The sequence below is a fragment of the Lathamus discolor genome, chromosome 3, assembly GCF_037157495.1.
Source record: "Lathamus discolor isolate bLatDis1 chromosome 3, bLatDis1.hap1, whole genome shotgun sequence".
Taxonomy (NCBI): domain Eukaryota; kingdom Metazoa; phylum Chordata; class Aves; order Psittaciformes; family Psittacidae; genus Lathamus; species Lathamus discolor.
This window is the reverse complement of record NC_088886.1, coordinates 93,502,037-93,518,822: the sequence shown is the minus strand read 5'-3', so window position 1 is coordinate 93,518,822 and position 16,786 is coordinate 93,502,037. Positions and strand designations below refer to the sequence as shown.

Genomic DNA, 16,786 nt, shown 5'->3' with positions numbered 1-16,786 from the left:
ATGACAAAGGCAACAGTGATGAAGCAGAGTTATCTCTCTAAACCAGCATGCCCCACAGTACCTGCCAGGTTTCAAAGCACACCTTTGGGCAGTACTTTGTAGGGTGGGAAACTCAAAGATTAAAGAAGGGCAGGATACTGGAGAATCTATTTCCCTGTTTGGTTTACAAATTGATTAGGTGAAAACTTTGCTTCAGATGAAGAACAGGAACTCCACTCATTCAGGAGTCAAAACGTCAAATGCTGGGACAAAAAATTATCCAGTCTGAAAAAAAGGAGGGGAACCATCTGAGCACTGTCAGCAAGCCAGTAAGGAAATACGTGAGCATCAATTCTCCATCAGTAACTGCAGTGATACCACTGGGGCAAACTTTGGCCACAGACAATCATTTTGAACTTCTGAGATAACAGCAGATCAGTGCAGATAAAACAACACTTGTAAGAACGCCTTACATTTTGTGTAGACGCAACACTGGCCATTGCAAGTTACCAACTTTCTAATCTGCCTTTTTGAACTGAAGAAACATCCATCAATTCAATACTCATCCTACAGTTCTGCTTCATGTCTCAGGAAATGGGTTCATTCCGTTCCAGTAATGTTAGTAGGAATCATCTTTGCAGATGTAACTGATAGTGTCCCAAGCTTAACTGTGTGTACGTGGAGCTGCTCTCTGCGTTAGCAGCCTGGAAAACAGGATCTCCTTTTACAACTGATACCATTACTGATACAGAACATAATACACTATCAAAACGGGCTGGCCTTCACACCAGCACTTCACTCAGCAAGTTGCAGGATGAGCCCTACCAGCACCAGAGGAGCACTCACAAAGCTTCTGGCTCTGGAAAAGCTTCCAGCTCTGGAAAAGCTTGCATCTGTACTTCACAGCACACCACTGGAAATCACCATCAGCAAGAATTACACTTACCTGCTAGGGAACTACCTTCAGCATGAGAAACAGTGGTTGTTGTGTGAGGCTTACACCTTTTGCTGGTGGTGTGCTGGTTCCTGCCGGTTCTCCAAGCACGGAAAACTCGACTGTGGAACCTGCAGAAGGGGACTGTGTTCCATTCTCCCTGTTAGAAAAATTGCACCAGCACCTGGAGGAGTTGGAATTGGAGGAAGCATAGGGAATTGGAGGGTGTTGTTCCTGATGAATTTGTACTGCCAGCCCTTGATCTCCCCTTCCCTGAGTGCTCACCTCCAGGAGTGCTGCAAAGGCAAATGTCTCCCAGGTTGTCACCCTGCCTCAGATACAGATTGAACTGTGTGTACAGCACAGAATCTGAATTTTACTATCATTACTAAACCCCAGATGCTCTCTGGCACTGTTGGATTTTGTTGGGTCCCACAGCACCAATACACATTGGTTGCACAAAGTCAGAACATGATGCGTGCTGGTAAATACTTCTGGTGAGAAAAAGTGTTTGTAAGATATTCTCCCTGTGAAGGAGTGACGGGAGCAGGGCAGGGATTCTGTGCTACTTCACAAACTGAATGCAGGGGTGATTAAAACCCCGATTAACGAGGTGTTGCCCAGAGCAGCAGTTCTTCCCTTAGTGACAGGGCCAGAAAATCCCATTACAAGTTTTCAGAACCTTGCCCAATGCTACTAGAACAGATGACCACCAGGCCTCTGGAAGAGCTCCAGTTGTTCCCCACTGGATCACAGCTTCCATCAAGTTCTTTAATCACGAGTTTTACGGGCACAAAAGACAGAAACAACTTGAATGTCTTCTGTCTGAGAAACTCTGCACTTTTAGAGTATGTAGAAACATCTGTCCTTTAGTGTTTCTGCTGCTTTAGCTTTTTACTCCCCTTGTTACGGTGTCACCCACTGCTCCATTAACAGTCATAGGCTGACATTTGTACAAATGCATTTTTATTGTTTTAACAGAACCCAAGGAAGGTTGAAAACATTAGACTATACAATACATTTTGGTTTATAAACAAAGTTTCATAGTGGCAAAACATTTCTAAGTGACATTCATGGTCTTGTTTTCAAATAGTTTCTGCATTTCAGGTCTGAAGACCACTGGAGTTCAAAAAAGCAGTAATTGCATAAGGTGGACACGGATCTCAGCTTCTACAAAACAGGCCAAGAACTTAGAGCAAACATTCTGGAAGGATATCAAAGGCAACCATGATTCATAACTTTCCTGCAAACATTCTGCAATAAACAAAAGGTGATCTTTGGCATAAACAGTTATGTATTAAAGGCATTAGTAATATTGCATTAATATCAGTCAAGCAACTAAACAGTGATGCTAAAAAAAAATCTCTCACAGAGAAGCCTGAATTGGGGAGGGGGAAGGGAGGAAATGTGAGGAGCATTAAAAAGGAATCCAGGAAGACTACTTAGAAAAATCCTTTAAAAATAACCCCTACCTAATTCAGTGTTATTTACTATTAAATAGAAATTACAACATTACAATTATGTTAAAGATCTGGTACAAACCAACCAAATGCAAGACATTCAGGTTAAGGCTCTGGCACCCCTTCCTTCCTCTTCCCGTTGCAGGTAATTGCAGGAAGAGAATATTAAGGAAAGATCCGAAGTACCACGTATTCCGTAATACCAAGACACAAGGAGTGAATTAAAGATGAACACGTTTTCTCTTGCTAAGGTCAGGCTGAGGCAGATGTAGTAAAATCAGTTTGACTTCCCTTTTTAGATAACAGTGCAACAAAGGGGGTGGAGAGGAGGAAGTCCAAGTGTAGAATTGCAGACAGGTAAACTGTCATGTACCTCCTCCTTTGAGCTGTTAAGACAGAGCAGTTCTTCCACAAGGGCACTTCTGTTAAAGGTGGTTTGATCTTGCAATACTTCACCAAATTACGAGGGCATCATGAGGTCAGTGTTGATCTGGGCAGAAGTCTTGCAAATGTACAGAGACTCATTCGAAACCAACAATCCTGCTTTCTGTCAAGTGCCAAAACAGACCAGGAAGCAATGAAATGAATGTGTGTGTGTGTGTGTATGTATATAAATCTATGAAGGCATGTTCAGTTATGGAAGGATAAAAGCATCCCAAGTTTATTTTAATAATGAGAGGGATGGGGGATTTTGTTGGGGGGGGGGGGGGGGGGTGATGTTAATTGTTATGGTTTTGTCTGCCTTTTTTAAGATACAGTAACACTTTGTGCAATTCCCTATTATTAGACCTTGAAAAAAGATTTTGAGCCTCTAAACATCAAAACCAGTAAGAATAGCCCAGTATATTTCACATTACCATTTGCTGATAACCATTAGGCTGCCTAAAAAGAGTTTCATGTCACTGCAGCTCTTCTTTGAAATTGTGCAGGTTATGCACCTTATGCATTGTTGGAAACCAGGGCAGTGAAGCAAGAGGTCCTGTTTAATTCAGTATCTGTATCTTTTAATTTCCACCTTGAGTGGCTGGAATAACACTAAATGGAGGGAAGAGTTAAAAAAGAAGAATTGTATGTGCTCATTTGGTTTTCAGGAGGAAAGAGCCAGCATGTGGTGTTTTCTGGTCCTGGATATGCAGCTAGCTTAAGAGAACCAGGATTTCCCAGCTCACTATGTTAGTGAATTGAGCAAGAAGGAAAGATGTCCATGAGTTAAGTTTCCAGCCGTAAGGCTCAGGCTGTCAACAGTGTGTCACTAACATCCACTGCAAAGCATTTCAGTACAGTACAGGAGTTCTGGAATGCCTACTTACAGGGTTACAGGAGGGTGACAAAGACAGCTCCAGTTTTTGTTAAAACACTGCTGCCAGGCACAAATCAGAGAATATAATTTCAGACATAGAATTGCAGTCCTCAGTTTACAACTGTTCTGCTGCCCTCCCATACCTTTTAGTATAACCCCCTACATCTTCCGTCATTTCTGCATTGTTTAAAACCAGGCAGCTGAAATCCTGCTGACGTGTTCAATGTTTCTGTATCAATGACTGTCCCTAAAAAACCTGCCAAGTAACCAATAGTGTCCTAGACTCTTAACACAAGCTTGAAGTGAAGTCCATGTTTTATATCATCACATGGAAACTACTGGAGTATACAGTGCATAAATGAAATGTGCTTCTGGGAGTACAGAATTCATCAAGAGAATCTTCAAAAGCAAACAATGATAAAAAACAGGGGATACGAACTGTCTACCATCGGAAGCCATGAGGTGCTGGATATCAAACGTGTTCCGAAGACATTTGAAATGCATTCTAATTCATACCCTTAGAATGGGGCATTAGCATAAGCTAGTCTTAAGCTCATGTATACAGCACCTTTTGCTGTTAATACATCTCTTCTGTTTCCAAGAAAAAAAAAGGCATTTTAAGTTACACAAAACAATACCTATGTGGCAAGTGTCTACTGATACCAGGGGGTCTTTCTGACCCAGCGAAGAGTGAATCCAGCATCTGTTCTTATCTTAATGGATGCTGCTTCAGCTTCTCTCACAGTTTCCTTCACAGACTGCATGAGATTCTGGGCATTATGAACCAGCATCTCAGTTGCCTGTCAAGAAAAAGACAAATTTCAAATGTATTGGTAAATACCATGTCCAAGAGAGTAGCACAGAAGCCCACTATGCACAAGGACCCCCAGTACAAGCAGCTTAAGTCAGGTTATTGCTAACTTAAACTATGAAAAAATGAATGGAACAATTAACCTCTGGAAACCTCATTTGTGTATTTATGCAAAATCTCAATAAAAACTGAGTGTCTCAAAGCAGAATAATCTCTGAGAAGCCAAAACTGCAGGATTTCAGCTGAAACCATGCATTTGGGAACTAACAGAACTGCAAGTACTCAAGGTGTTGGAGAACAAATATTTTCAGTACACTCCACCATAGAGTGCTCCTACTCCTCCAATGTCAAACTTGCTGTATTTGTAGAAGCAAGGTCTTCAGCTAGCTCACCTTTCACTGTTAAAACAAGGAAATCAACAAGTTGTTCATATAAAATTTGAGCCAGAGTAGCTTTTTGGCTTGAGAGGGATTGATGTTCCTCTATTAAACTGCAGCTTTTGAGTCAGAAACCAAGGTGGTGTACTAAAATCATCATCACTGAACAGCTGGGTTAAGCCACCAAACATCGAGTTCCCAGAACACAACCAATACTACATGTATTGTTCACATTAAGCTTATCAACATTTCCACAGTAGCATCAATTTTTACACCTCTTACCTGTTCCGACTCTTCGTCGCTGATGTTAGTTCTGCCCAGCATGGTAGCTTTGACAGTGGAAAGAATTTTCAGTTGTGTGCTGATGGTTGGGATTCGCTCACAGACCTGAGGAAGGGGGATAAAAACCACCTCACGTTGACAACTGAACCAACGCGTTATCTGTTGGGGTGTTTTCAGAACACTTTTTGATTTTATTTTTACTATACGATCAAGAATAAGCATAGAGGGGATCTCACAACCTTCAAGACTTCCTGACAAATATTGGTAAGTTACTTGATTTTACTTGCTTTGGGAATTTTTGGGATGGAGCCAGTATTTTTCCTTTCTTCCAGATATTTCTCAAGGACCTGCTTGGTTACGAATGGCATCATGTATGTTTAGCTGAGACTGAAACACTAAGGAGCGTTATATTTCTGCTGCTCTTCTTTGATACAAAGGAGTAAGTAGATGAAATGCAAAGCAATGCAGGCTTAGGACGGACCAATGTTCGTAACACCCTATTTTTCTAACTTCTTTGGACACTGGCATCTTCCACTCAACTCTAAACAAATCTTGACTTTACAAAATATATTTGGCCATGGGATCTAAAAACAGATGTAGACTTTGATGAAACCTTCCAAGCCAAGGAAAGATACATGGTTTACTGCCACAATTCCTGTGCTTACTCACGCCAAGAGAGGAAGAGGGATGAGGGTAGTAGTTGAGGCATTCACAAGTTAACTCATTACCTGCAAGAGGTTTGTTCTAATGCGCTTGTCAGTGCACTGCTTTGCCACTTCTTTGGCTAACCGAGTGACTTCATCTGAGGCCTTGGCAATGTCCTTCGCACACTGAATGAGGGCACGCTTGTTTCCACTGCCTCCTCTCACCAGGCGTGACATCTCTGCCATTAGCAGCGCCATTCGTTTAGCGGCAGCAATGATGTCGTTACCCTGAAGAGAAGAAGATGAGTTAACATTCTCACCACCACAGGTGCTGCACAGAAGTCATGGCTCAGTGGCAGTCTACATTTGGGTAGCAGCACTTTCTAGAGGTTAAGGATGGAAGAACCATTTGTGAACAGAGGTTTCTTCAAGGAACAGGGAAGATCTGTACTAATCATACATTTCTAACATTTTTCTTCCTAACACTCAGGAAAAACTTCGCTTCAAAACTGGAAAAGAAGTGGTAAAAGAAGTGTTAGTTTTGTCCATGGAATGAGAGTTACTGCTCTGCTGGATGGGTTTTAAGATAAAGCATGTTATTAGGATTTGGAATTCCAGATTTCCCAAAAAAGGCTTTAAATTAAAACTGTGCTAAATAGCTCGTTAAACCAAATAGCACAAATGAAGTTAAATAGTGTAGGCATAACAGTTGAGCATGAAATATTCAGTGGCCTCTGAAAATAAAGTTGTTAAAGTATCAGCTGTGCTGCTATGCTGCCAAAGGAAAAACTGGAAGAGAATCTCTAAAATACAAAACTTCTGTCACACGTAATGTGGAAATGAGATGCAGCTGTTACTTTTCTTTGTTTTGGTTGGTTGGTTGATTTTGTTTTGAGGTATTCCTTGAAAACCTATCTTCCTTTTTGACAAAAGCTCCCCCTTAAAAATAAAGCTTCCAGGAGAGAACTACATAATAGTTCAAAAGATAATGCAATTATATAGTGATTATTTCTTACATTAAAAGCCAGATTTCTTGTACATCAAAATTAGTCACAGAAATACCCTGAGAAATATTTGAAATGGGAATTGCGTAGGAATAAGGCAAAACCATTTCTTACACACTGTTCCAGAGAGAAACCTGGTGCAAGAAAAAGCAGACCTATATGATCAATTGTTAGTAGTCTATTAGTATATTTAGATTCACCTTTGTAGAAAGTTGTTAGACAACAGTGAATTATTTGGTGCCATGAAGCATTCCTGTGGTGTGGATGAAGTATTAGCAGAGTGAGTTTAAGGATTAGCGCACTCTTTCTTCAGTATAATTCCACAATTAATGACTGATGAAGTTTGGAGCAAAGAGTACACAGCGAGAGCCCAACTTAGCAAATGCATTCTCTATCCCTATAAGCACATATTTCCATGACTCACTGCTAGCAAATTCAAGAAGATATCCCAGATGTTTTACAGATACAGACAACACAAAAGGCTGAACTATTTATTACCATGACCTAATAGCTAAACAGTTTGCTAGTATAACCAGCTAGGATGCAAATGACATAACAAAGTTTTTCCATGTTTTCACGTAGGAGGATCAAGAAATTAGGACCAGTGTCATTTACGAAGCTCTCTAACAAGTTATCCAAGCATCAGAATCTGTAAAGGACAAGAACATTTTTAAAGCCCTTTTTTAATAAATAGTTTAGTACATCTACCTATGTAAACACACATATACATACACCCCCCTCATCTTTGTTTGTTAAGGGACACCAACCTTATTTTTGCAGCATGCTATGAAAAGTGACCAGTCTTGCAAGCATTTGTGCTTACACAGAGGAGACAGGCTACTTGTGAATGTCTGAACCTCGTGTTAGATTTCCACTGGTTTTGTATAAATACAATCTCAATTCAGCAGCTAACAGCATTCAGTGCAGTTTCTTCATAAAAGAGTTCTCTCAAGACCAGAATTTGCAATACAGCCAAGTGCAAGCCAGCAGACAGTCAATCCTCTTTGAGAAACACTGCCAGACAAAGCCATTCCTTCTTGTTGGAAGGTATTTTAATTGATGGCATCAGTGGAGGCCAAGCACAATAGACAGGTTAAATGACTTCTTGAATGCTGTATACTCTGATGTATCTGGAAGTCATTAAGAAACCATTACCCATGGCTTCCCAGGTAGTCCAAATGAATGGAAAAAAAAAAAAAAACGGGCAGGAGAGGGAAGACAGCCCCTATAGCAGCTTGAAAACTGCTACAACAAATAAGAACAGGCAGATGCAAGGGGAAAAGAAGTCTTTGAGTATTAATAAGTGACCCAAATCAAGCTTTAATCCAGCACTGACAAACAAGTTCTAGCAAACTTGTGAAGCAACTTTCAGTCCTTAAAATAAAGTGCAGACACAATTATTCATTCAGAATGGCCGGGCCCAGCAGGGATCAAGAGTGATGCAAATGTGTCAGCGTTCCAAATGGCTGGATGCACACAGATCAGTCCCCGGGGAGACTCGGGAGTACCTTACTAGACCACTTGGTTGCTTCCCGATGCAGAGACTGAGCAGCAGCCAGAATGGGCTGGTTAACAGGCTGATTGGTTGGCATTAACAGCAGCTCAGGCTCGTAATCATCTTCAATGTCAGAGGGGAGAGTGAATTCAACATCTGCATCATCCTCCTCATCTATATCTACACCAGCCTCAGCCGCTTCATTAATCACAGTCACAGGCTTTGCAGGTGGCAGCAAGGGTGGAGAAACAGGGGACAGTTAGTACAAGAAGCAGAATTTGGTAGAAGAGCATGAACTGAGCTGTTTTAGTGACCAAAACATCCTCTGGTCTCTCAGGATCTGACCAAGCAGCAATGCGATCAGGTCAGAGGGAGGAAGTAATACAAGATTAGCAGAAGGAAACAAATGTTTCACCTGTGGACCAAAGTTACCAAAAATATTAAGAAGTTACAGTTCAAAGATGCAGCATCATTTGCCAACTGAGGATACAGCTTCTACAGACAGAGGCTGGCTTGCAGAACAACATTTCTGGCAAGACAGTGGTGAAATGGATGGATTTCCTGTTTAAATGAAAGCTGGTTTGACTACATAGAAGCAGGCACAGGAGCTGATGACTGTGGTATTTGTGCAGACAGAAAGCTTTGTATGGAAGCTGGTCACGTATATATGCTAAGAAGAGACAGCAGCATGGATCACACAAAACCCACTGACACTGCTTGCTGTAGAGTAAAAAAAAACAATAAGGTGGGATGGGAGACACTGTGAAATGAGTATTGAAGTATCGTGGATAACATGAAAAAGAGCAATACCAGGTTATGAGAAGAGGAGATGATACTGAATGTTATGAATGCTGTTAATATAACACTTAAAAAATACTGAAACAGAATTAGCAGAATAAAAGGATTATGAAGCATATGGTACTGTTTTGCTACAATATGTTTATGTTGTATCCATTACCTTGAAAGAAAAAAAAGAGGGTTAGGGTAGGCACAAGGAAGAGGTAAGTGGTATAACAATACAGGCATTTATAATAAAGCAGCATTTCAATACAAAAATATCCTACAAGTTTACCAACTGTATTTCTTTGACTAAAGGCAAGTGTGATAAAACTCAAACTACCAAAACGAATGCATTTTCAACTGTGCTTTGCTTTTGTAGAAAAAAACAAACCCAACCCAAACTACAACAACAAAACCATGCAGAAGTTTTGGAAGGAAGCTGTAACTTTTACATGCTGCCAAATCAACTCAGCTTCAAAGACAAATTCTGTTTAAGTCTTAATCTAACAAAAGGTTTCCAAATATCCTTCTTTCTCTGCTTTATCCAAATGAGCAAGAAAGGCAGGGAAAGCTAAAGCAATAGCCTGTGTTCAGTTTGTGCTCCTTGAGAAAAATGAAGTACATAAAAGCCCAGAAAGAAGGAGAAAAAACAAAATCAATTTTAGGTCTTACAAGAATGAAGAATGTTATCAAAACTTTTTTAAAAGACTAAGTACTTGCTTACCTCTCCATAAGCATAACATGTGGTAAAGTACCTCAAAACTACCCTCCTGGATGACCAATACATTCCAGCACTATCCCTTTAGTAATGTAAGTAAGTATGTACTTGGTATATCTAGAAGTATGGGGAAAACAAAGCTTTTCATTTTATGGAAGAGACTGTCAAACTGATTTGCCAGAGTTCTTTTGTGTTTCGTCTGTACCTCCAGAACAAATGTTCCTTTAGCACAAAGCACTTAAGTTGATTCTGTAAGCTATTCGAGTTGATCTGCTCGTTCAACAACATGATGAGAGAAAAGGGGAGATTTCAAAAGCCAAATTCCGACTGTTAATTTATACCTGCAGAAGCCTAAACCTCAGAAGCTCAGTTACTCAGTTGCTGCCAGAGATAAAATATCTCTCTTTGGGGAAAAAAGGGGAGGAAGTAAAGTAGTTTTAAGACTGATGAGTTCACATTGCTTTGTCATAGCACTGAAATGGTAAGGAAATGAAGGATTTTGACCTTGGCAGCGAGTGTGACTCACTACAAAAAAGAATGAGACTAGGCCATCTATATATGGTCAATTCTACTATCATAAATGTGCCAGATTAGTGGCAAAGTAACTTGCAGCTCCTTCCAGAATTAAGACAACTAGCTCATGATTCCTGCTGCTGGCATCTTAAGAGTCTGTACGGATGTTACAAAGTCACTTAAATATAGCAATCAGCTTATTAGTGGCTCTCTAGGCAATACTAGCATCAAGATCACAAACAGCTTAGCATACAAGGCATATTTGTGTTCACAGAGGTATGTCAATAAAGCATTCTAGCAATTCTGAGTATTAGAACAGTTGACCCTAGTTCACTGCAAACTTAAAAGCGTATTTCTAATTCCAGCAGTGTTTTTACTACTTGGTCTACTATTGGAAGTCTCAGTGACTTCCTCTGTCACTGAGACAACTGGCTTTGGACCAAACACACTGATCCTAACAAACCAAAACAAACCCAAACCAAAACAAATTCCTTGTAGCACAAGACACTTCTAACAACTTCATACCTTGCTAGACCATTTCCGGGCTTCATCATGCAACTGCCTAGCAGCCATCATCATGGGCTGATTAATAGCTTCTCCTGCTTTCTGCTCTGGGAACTCTTCATCCTTTTCTTCAGGTGGTGGTGGTCTGGGTGGGGGAACCTCACCTTCTGGCAGTGGTGGTTTTGGAGGAGCAAGCTCATCAGTCAGCTAAGAAATGCAAAAATCTGATTCAGTGCAACGAAACCGTACACAGACTGAGCAAAGAATGGTGTCACGGCAAGACATGACTGCATGACCCCATGCCTTTTTCGGGCTTTCAAGTGCCCCCTGTTAAAGGAAATACCATGTTTTAATCTCTCCTTTTGAAAACCAGATAGCTAGTTTTTAGACTTAATGCCACTTGTATGCATGGCTGGCCAGACAATGCATTTTATTTGTAAGGAATAAAAATATTCTCAATTTCAGTGTGCAATCCACACATCAGTGACAGCTGTGTACTGTATTACAGACTATGCCGCACTTACACGAAGATGCTCCAGGTCAGGAGGAGGAGGGGGAAAATCTGGTTCCTGAGGCTGGAAGGCTTCTCTGACTTTGGCCACAGCTCCCAGAATTCTGTATCCAGAATCCAAGAAACTCTTCTGCAAACCTGAACAAAAATCCCATTACCAATTTAAGAGCATTCTGTAATATTTAGAACTGCAACAGTACCCCCAAAAATTTTTTCTACAACATACTGTGACAAGTACACTTATATCTGTGAAAAAAAAAAAAAAGATGCTTATAAACTACCAAATTGTTTGCAGTGGATTTACACATTTCAAATGTTAGTGTCATATGCAACATGCATAAAATAAAGCTTCGGCTGAGTAAGTCACAGTCAATAGCAAAGTAATCCTAAAAGAACTTTTAGAATGAAAGAAATTAGGTAAGATGTTCTTATATAAAATAGTATTACTGATAACTAGTAACAAATACTTCTAATAAGGATTATGGAATAATAAACAAGAATGCTGAATCCTTCTCTCTTGACTATGCCAAAGGGCCTTGAGTGCCTTTTAAAGAGCAGGATTCAGCAGTTCATGTTGTGACCTTGATTTCACCGTTCTGAGATTTATGTGTACGCTTTATCTGCATAAAAGGGGACACACAGCTGTACAAGACAAAATGAGCTCTACTGCCCATCATCTGCAGCTAGTAAAAAACAACCAATTAGCTGACTGAATCCTTACCGGGATCAGAAATGTTTCCTGCCACAGCTTTAGCATCCATTACCATCGGTGATATGGTTCTGCTTAACTCATCAGAGGCTGCCTTAACAGCCTCCCGGAATTTAGGATCTTCTGAATTTTCAACCTCTCTTTTTGCTACCAGAAGGATGCGGTTTGCTCGCCTAGCAATGCTGGTGGCACCAGCTACCAGCATCTGAGGTTGAATGTTGGCCATTGCAACTTTACATTTATCAAGGTCTTTTTTAATAGCCTCTTCTGATGCATCCAGCAGAGATTTAGTATCAATGGCTTCATCCACCAACCCTAGAATAAAAGTTACACACATTAATATTCTAGTTTCAATTGTGGAACGGGGTATTTGGTATTCCAGAGGCTGCTCACAACCAGAGAAGCAAGTTATTTCCAAACTGGGATGGGGCAGAAGGGGGCATGGAAATCAAACCAAATGTATAACTGGAGTTTTACTTTGATTATGTGGTACAGAAGTACCACAAACATGGTCATGCTCCCACTAATGACATCCCAAGCTCTTGCCCATCTACTATGGAATGCTGCCCAAGTCAAGAACTGGCTTATACAACGCATGCAACAGAGATTCCTTCCTCCCACCAACTTTCTTTAAGCATATTCAGTACTTTTTACACCTCTCCCATTCATCCAAAAGGAAATATTGCTCTGGCTGTGCTTTTACTTAAGGGTGATATATAGCAATAAGGCAGTAAGATTTAAAATACCCACAACTTGCTTATGGGGATGGAAAAGGAGGTAGTACACAGTCAAGAGATAAGCACACCAGTGCAAAGGATCTGCACTTTGGAAACACTGAAACACTGAGCAGGATTCAGTAGTCAGCAGCTTTGTTTTATTCACTGCTTCCATCAAGCTGCTACAATATTTTGAACATGTTTTCTTATCCCCACTTATTATCTGTCCTTATTCAACATGCCAACACTAAACAGAAAATCCTCAAGTTGCTGCAGTGATACACTGCTAGAGTAGCAATCTCAATGAACAGTCATCATAGAATGGTTTGGGTGGGGAGGGACCTTAGAAATCATCTAGTTCCAACTCCCCTGACATGGACAGGTATTCTACTTCTCCCTGCAAAAGAATTAAAGCTAAATTTACTCCTCTGGAGCTCAGAATAAACACGTATGAAGCAAGTTGCTTGTTTATACTGTAACATACACATATTTTTAGACTCAGAAAGCACATTCCCACTTCTCAGTTTATTTGTCATCAGTCATTATTCTCATGCATGTTTCAGCAATTCAAACAGAATAGGGAAAAAATTCACACTAGCTAGTTAGCCACAAGCATAATCTTCAAAGATTCCTATTTTACCTGTCATTTTTTCTACATTATCAATCCATTGGTTTTTCATAGTCTCAAAGTGTTCATAAGCAGCTTGATTTCCAGGATTTCTCAGGAGGATACGAGCAGCTGATACTACCTGCCAATGGAAAACATTTTTAATTATGGAAGAATCGGTATATAACAACATGATACATTCTTGAAAATGCATGTGTTTTTTCAGGGCTGGATGTGTAGCTTCTCATTTGGGATACCAGTTAATTAATTCTAGTGCAACATCTAGCTGCTTGAAGATGTACAATGCTGCTGGAATTTGCGGACACAAATACTTTCTTTCCCCCTGGAACTTCTATTACACGCTAACATATCTTAAAAACATTTCTTGAAAGCACTGAAGTACAATACTTATCACAGCACCGGATTTTAGATGGAAATTTAATTTGGAAACAAAAAATTCGTTAAAGAGCATTTTTTTTCCACTTACATATTTTAATAAGCCCCAAAGTAATTTTCTGCCAAGGATAAGTCACTAACACTTCTGTCAAAAAGTTGAGGAGTAAGCCTTGTCATTTAATCAGTTTCTTCTACGTAACACCATATACATAAGTATTTGCCATCCCCCTTTGAAGAGCACCAGCACCGTGGTCTCTGCTGGTATCAACATGTTTCTCTGAGGACAGAAGCATGAAGAAAACTCCACAGAAGTTGCCCCCACCCCATTTAATAGCCCTTTGAGCATAAGGACACAAACCTGAGGGGTAAGTTCCCTTGCAGATTTCACCGTTGCCTGAATGCCCTCTACAGTAGTTTTGTTGGCAGTTCCAACTGCAGCTGCTTTTTCTGCCGTAGCTCCCAGCCTAGCAGCGTGGTTTTCAAAGTTCGCTGCTCTTTCATCAAACACCTAGTTGTCAGAAAAGAAAATACATAAGAAACCCCTAATCTCCCTATTAAAATACACAATTTCTTCAGTGTCAAACACTAGCAATACCTTCATAACATCATCATGTTACCATAACATTCAACCTTAATTCTTCTGAGAGGATGCAAAAGCTTTGAACCTGTTTTATCTTTTGAATCTTTTTATTACTGGACTTCCTTTGCTAACTCAGGCAACAAAGGATGCTGACACACTTTATAGCTTTGAGGTATTAAGTACACTGATTTCTGACAACTACTTTGTAACAAATATCATATTAGAACTATTTTAGCTCAGAGATGAATCTTCAAAACCATAATCCAAAAGTAACTGTATTTGGAAGATAAATATGGGGTTTACCCTAAAACATGAAGCTTCATATTGGAAAAAAAAAATCCCTCCTTCCACAGTCCTTGGTTACTCAGGCAGAATACTTTGACAAAAGGTTCATCTGTCATAAAGCCAAATTCTCCATGGCCTTGGGAATCATTTTGATCATGTTCAAATCAACTAGCTAAACAGAGCTGCCAGACACAGAGTTTTAGATACTTCATGTGCAGCCAGTAGCTTTGAAATGCAAGAAATGTTATCCAACAACAGTTAAATCTGTTCACAGAGAGTTGACAAATCCTGGTATGAATTTGACTATTTTAATCAGCTTATATAATGTTGAGATACACAATGTGCTAACTAGTGTGTCAGTGAATTTTGCACAAGAATTTTTAGCATGCTGAAGGCAACATGGTACAAACATCACAGGGAGAAATCTTTGCTATTTATTGAAGTCAGGGCCAATATAATTTTCCCGGGATATATAGCACAATTCGCAATCTCCAGGAGTCCAGAATGATTTGCATGGCGATCATTCTGCTGCCAGAGTTCACAGCACGTATCACAAGCTTGAGGAAAACAGATACCAATTCATTTTTCAAGCCTACTGACTCATTTTTCAAAATACTGATTCGGGTAAAATTAAACAATAACTGAAGCTTCACAAGGGAAGCAGACCACCTGGGTATACTTGCCTCATCTCTATTGGGAGCATCAGAGGGAGCAGTGGCCGCTACTGCTAACAATTTAATAGGAGTTGTGGTGTCACTAAAAATGTCAGAAACCTCCTGGGTCATTGCCTCTTGCATCCGTGTTTTCAGATCCTTAAAATAAAAAAATTAAGAAGGAAAACTATTAGCATATGATACAGGAATATTATGTGTTTAGGGATTCAAGTCCCATAAACATCTTGTATATCATGCGTTTCACTGCACAAGAGCAGGTTTTTACCTTCAGCGAGTCCTGAAGCTGAGCAGCAATTGCTCTAGCCTGAGGAGACTCTCCCTCTCCTCTTGCTGCGAGGTCAGCTAGCTGAGCAGCCAGCTGGTCTACACGGTCACATTTGGCAAGCAGGTCTTGACGATAAGGTCCCATCATGACGTTGGCTAAACGACGACCTTCTGCCACCAGACCCCGAATTGCTGCCTGGCCTACAATGGAAGAAGTCATGTTGCATTAACATACAGTGGAACAGAAAACTGGAAGCATGAATCAGATGCCCCATGAAGTGACACTGCAGAATTCTGCTTTTAAAAACACTTTTCCAGGTAGTAGAAAGTATCTTCTGCAGTTTATAATTTAATAAGTGTATTTCAAACCCATAGATAGATTCTACTCTTACCAGTCTTTTGCATATTACAGCAATTCTGGCTAGATGCATCCTTTTAAAAAGGTGCTCTGACAGAAGTTAACCATTGCAGCTGTCAGTTATTCCTACATAACTAATCTGTTGACTCCAATAGAAAGCACTTGAAATGCCAGGTACTGCAATGCATCTCCACATCATTACAAGTCATTAGAAGGTGAGCAGGAAAAGCAGAGAAAATCCAAGTAGAAAACCCAAACGACAAAGCAGAATATCCTCTCCCCAGATTCCAAAAACCATGGGTAAGAAGGGTCAAGTGTCTGGGGAAGAAGTGTCAGGGGAAAAACCACCTTACAAAGCCTCCACACTGTGCCGAAAGTTTTTCTATACAAAGAAGTTATTTTTAGCATGAGTGATTTTATTCACTTACAGAAGCTTCCTGTTCTTTCACAAGAATATGCTCCTCTGTTCTTTCATTAATATAATGGTATTCTTTTAAAAGAAGTCATTGTGTATTAAGTCCTTTAAAGACCTACTGAAGAATCAGTCTAAGCCAGTGCTAACACCCAGGTAATCCAAGTTCACGATCATGCTCAAGATTACTCAGAAAGAAGTTATCACAGGACTTGACTATCCAAGAATCAGTCAGCACTGCCACCATCATTTTAGAGAGCTTATTATTGTAGCTAAGTTTGGTGCCATTGGAAAGTCCCAAGATGTGTTTTAATTCTTGTTTTGCATTAAGTCAAGTGCAACCAAGCCAGTGCACGTCACACAGCAGTTTAGTATTTAAGTACATCAGTGTCTGCCAATTACGTTAGCCATCACTTAGACAGCACAATTCATAATGACTGCATGGAAATATTTGTAGCAGCCAAGGCTACTGT

General features: G+C 40.1%; 1 protein-coding gene across 2 annotated transcripts in view; it reads right to left on the bottom strand.

Annotated features, from left to right (window-relative positions):
* Window positions 1-1,862: 1,862 nt before the first annotated feature.
* Window positions 1,863-16,786, bottom strand: part of VCL (vinculin) — a 63,310-nt gene continuing 48,386 nt past the window's right edge. Inside the window, exons 12-22 of one of the 2 annotated variants that reach the window (XM_065670640.1) lie at window positions 15,545-15,744; window positions 15,289-15,417; window positions 14,099-14,248; window positions 13,378-13,486; window positions 12,034-12,336; window positions 11,326-11,450; window positions 10,823-11,008; window positions 8,300-8,506; window positions 5,872-6,075; window positions 5,144-5,248; window positions 1,863-4,473 (exon numbers count right to left, since the gene is read on the bottom strand). In XM_065670640.1, the coding sequence (XP_065526712.1) occupies window positions 4,327-4,473; window positions 5,144-5,248; window positions 5,872-6,075; window positions 8,300-8,506; window positions 10,823-11,008; window positions 11,326-11,450; window positions 12,034-12,336; window positions 13,378-13,486; window positions 14,099-14,248; window positions 15,289-15,417; window positions 15,545-15,744 (1,865 nt within the window). In that variant the 3' untranslated portion in view covers window positions 1,863-4,326. The remainder of the gene's footprint in view (window positions 4,474-5,143; window positions 5,249-5,871; window positions 6,076-8,299; window positions 8,507-10,822; window positions 11,009-11,325; window positions 11,451-12,033; window positions 12,337-13,377; window positions 13,487-14,098; window positions 14,249-15,288; window positions 15,418-15,544; window positions 15,745-16,786) is intronic. The other variant, XM_065670639.1, reaches the window with a different exon arrangement.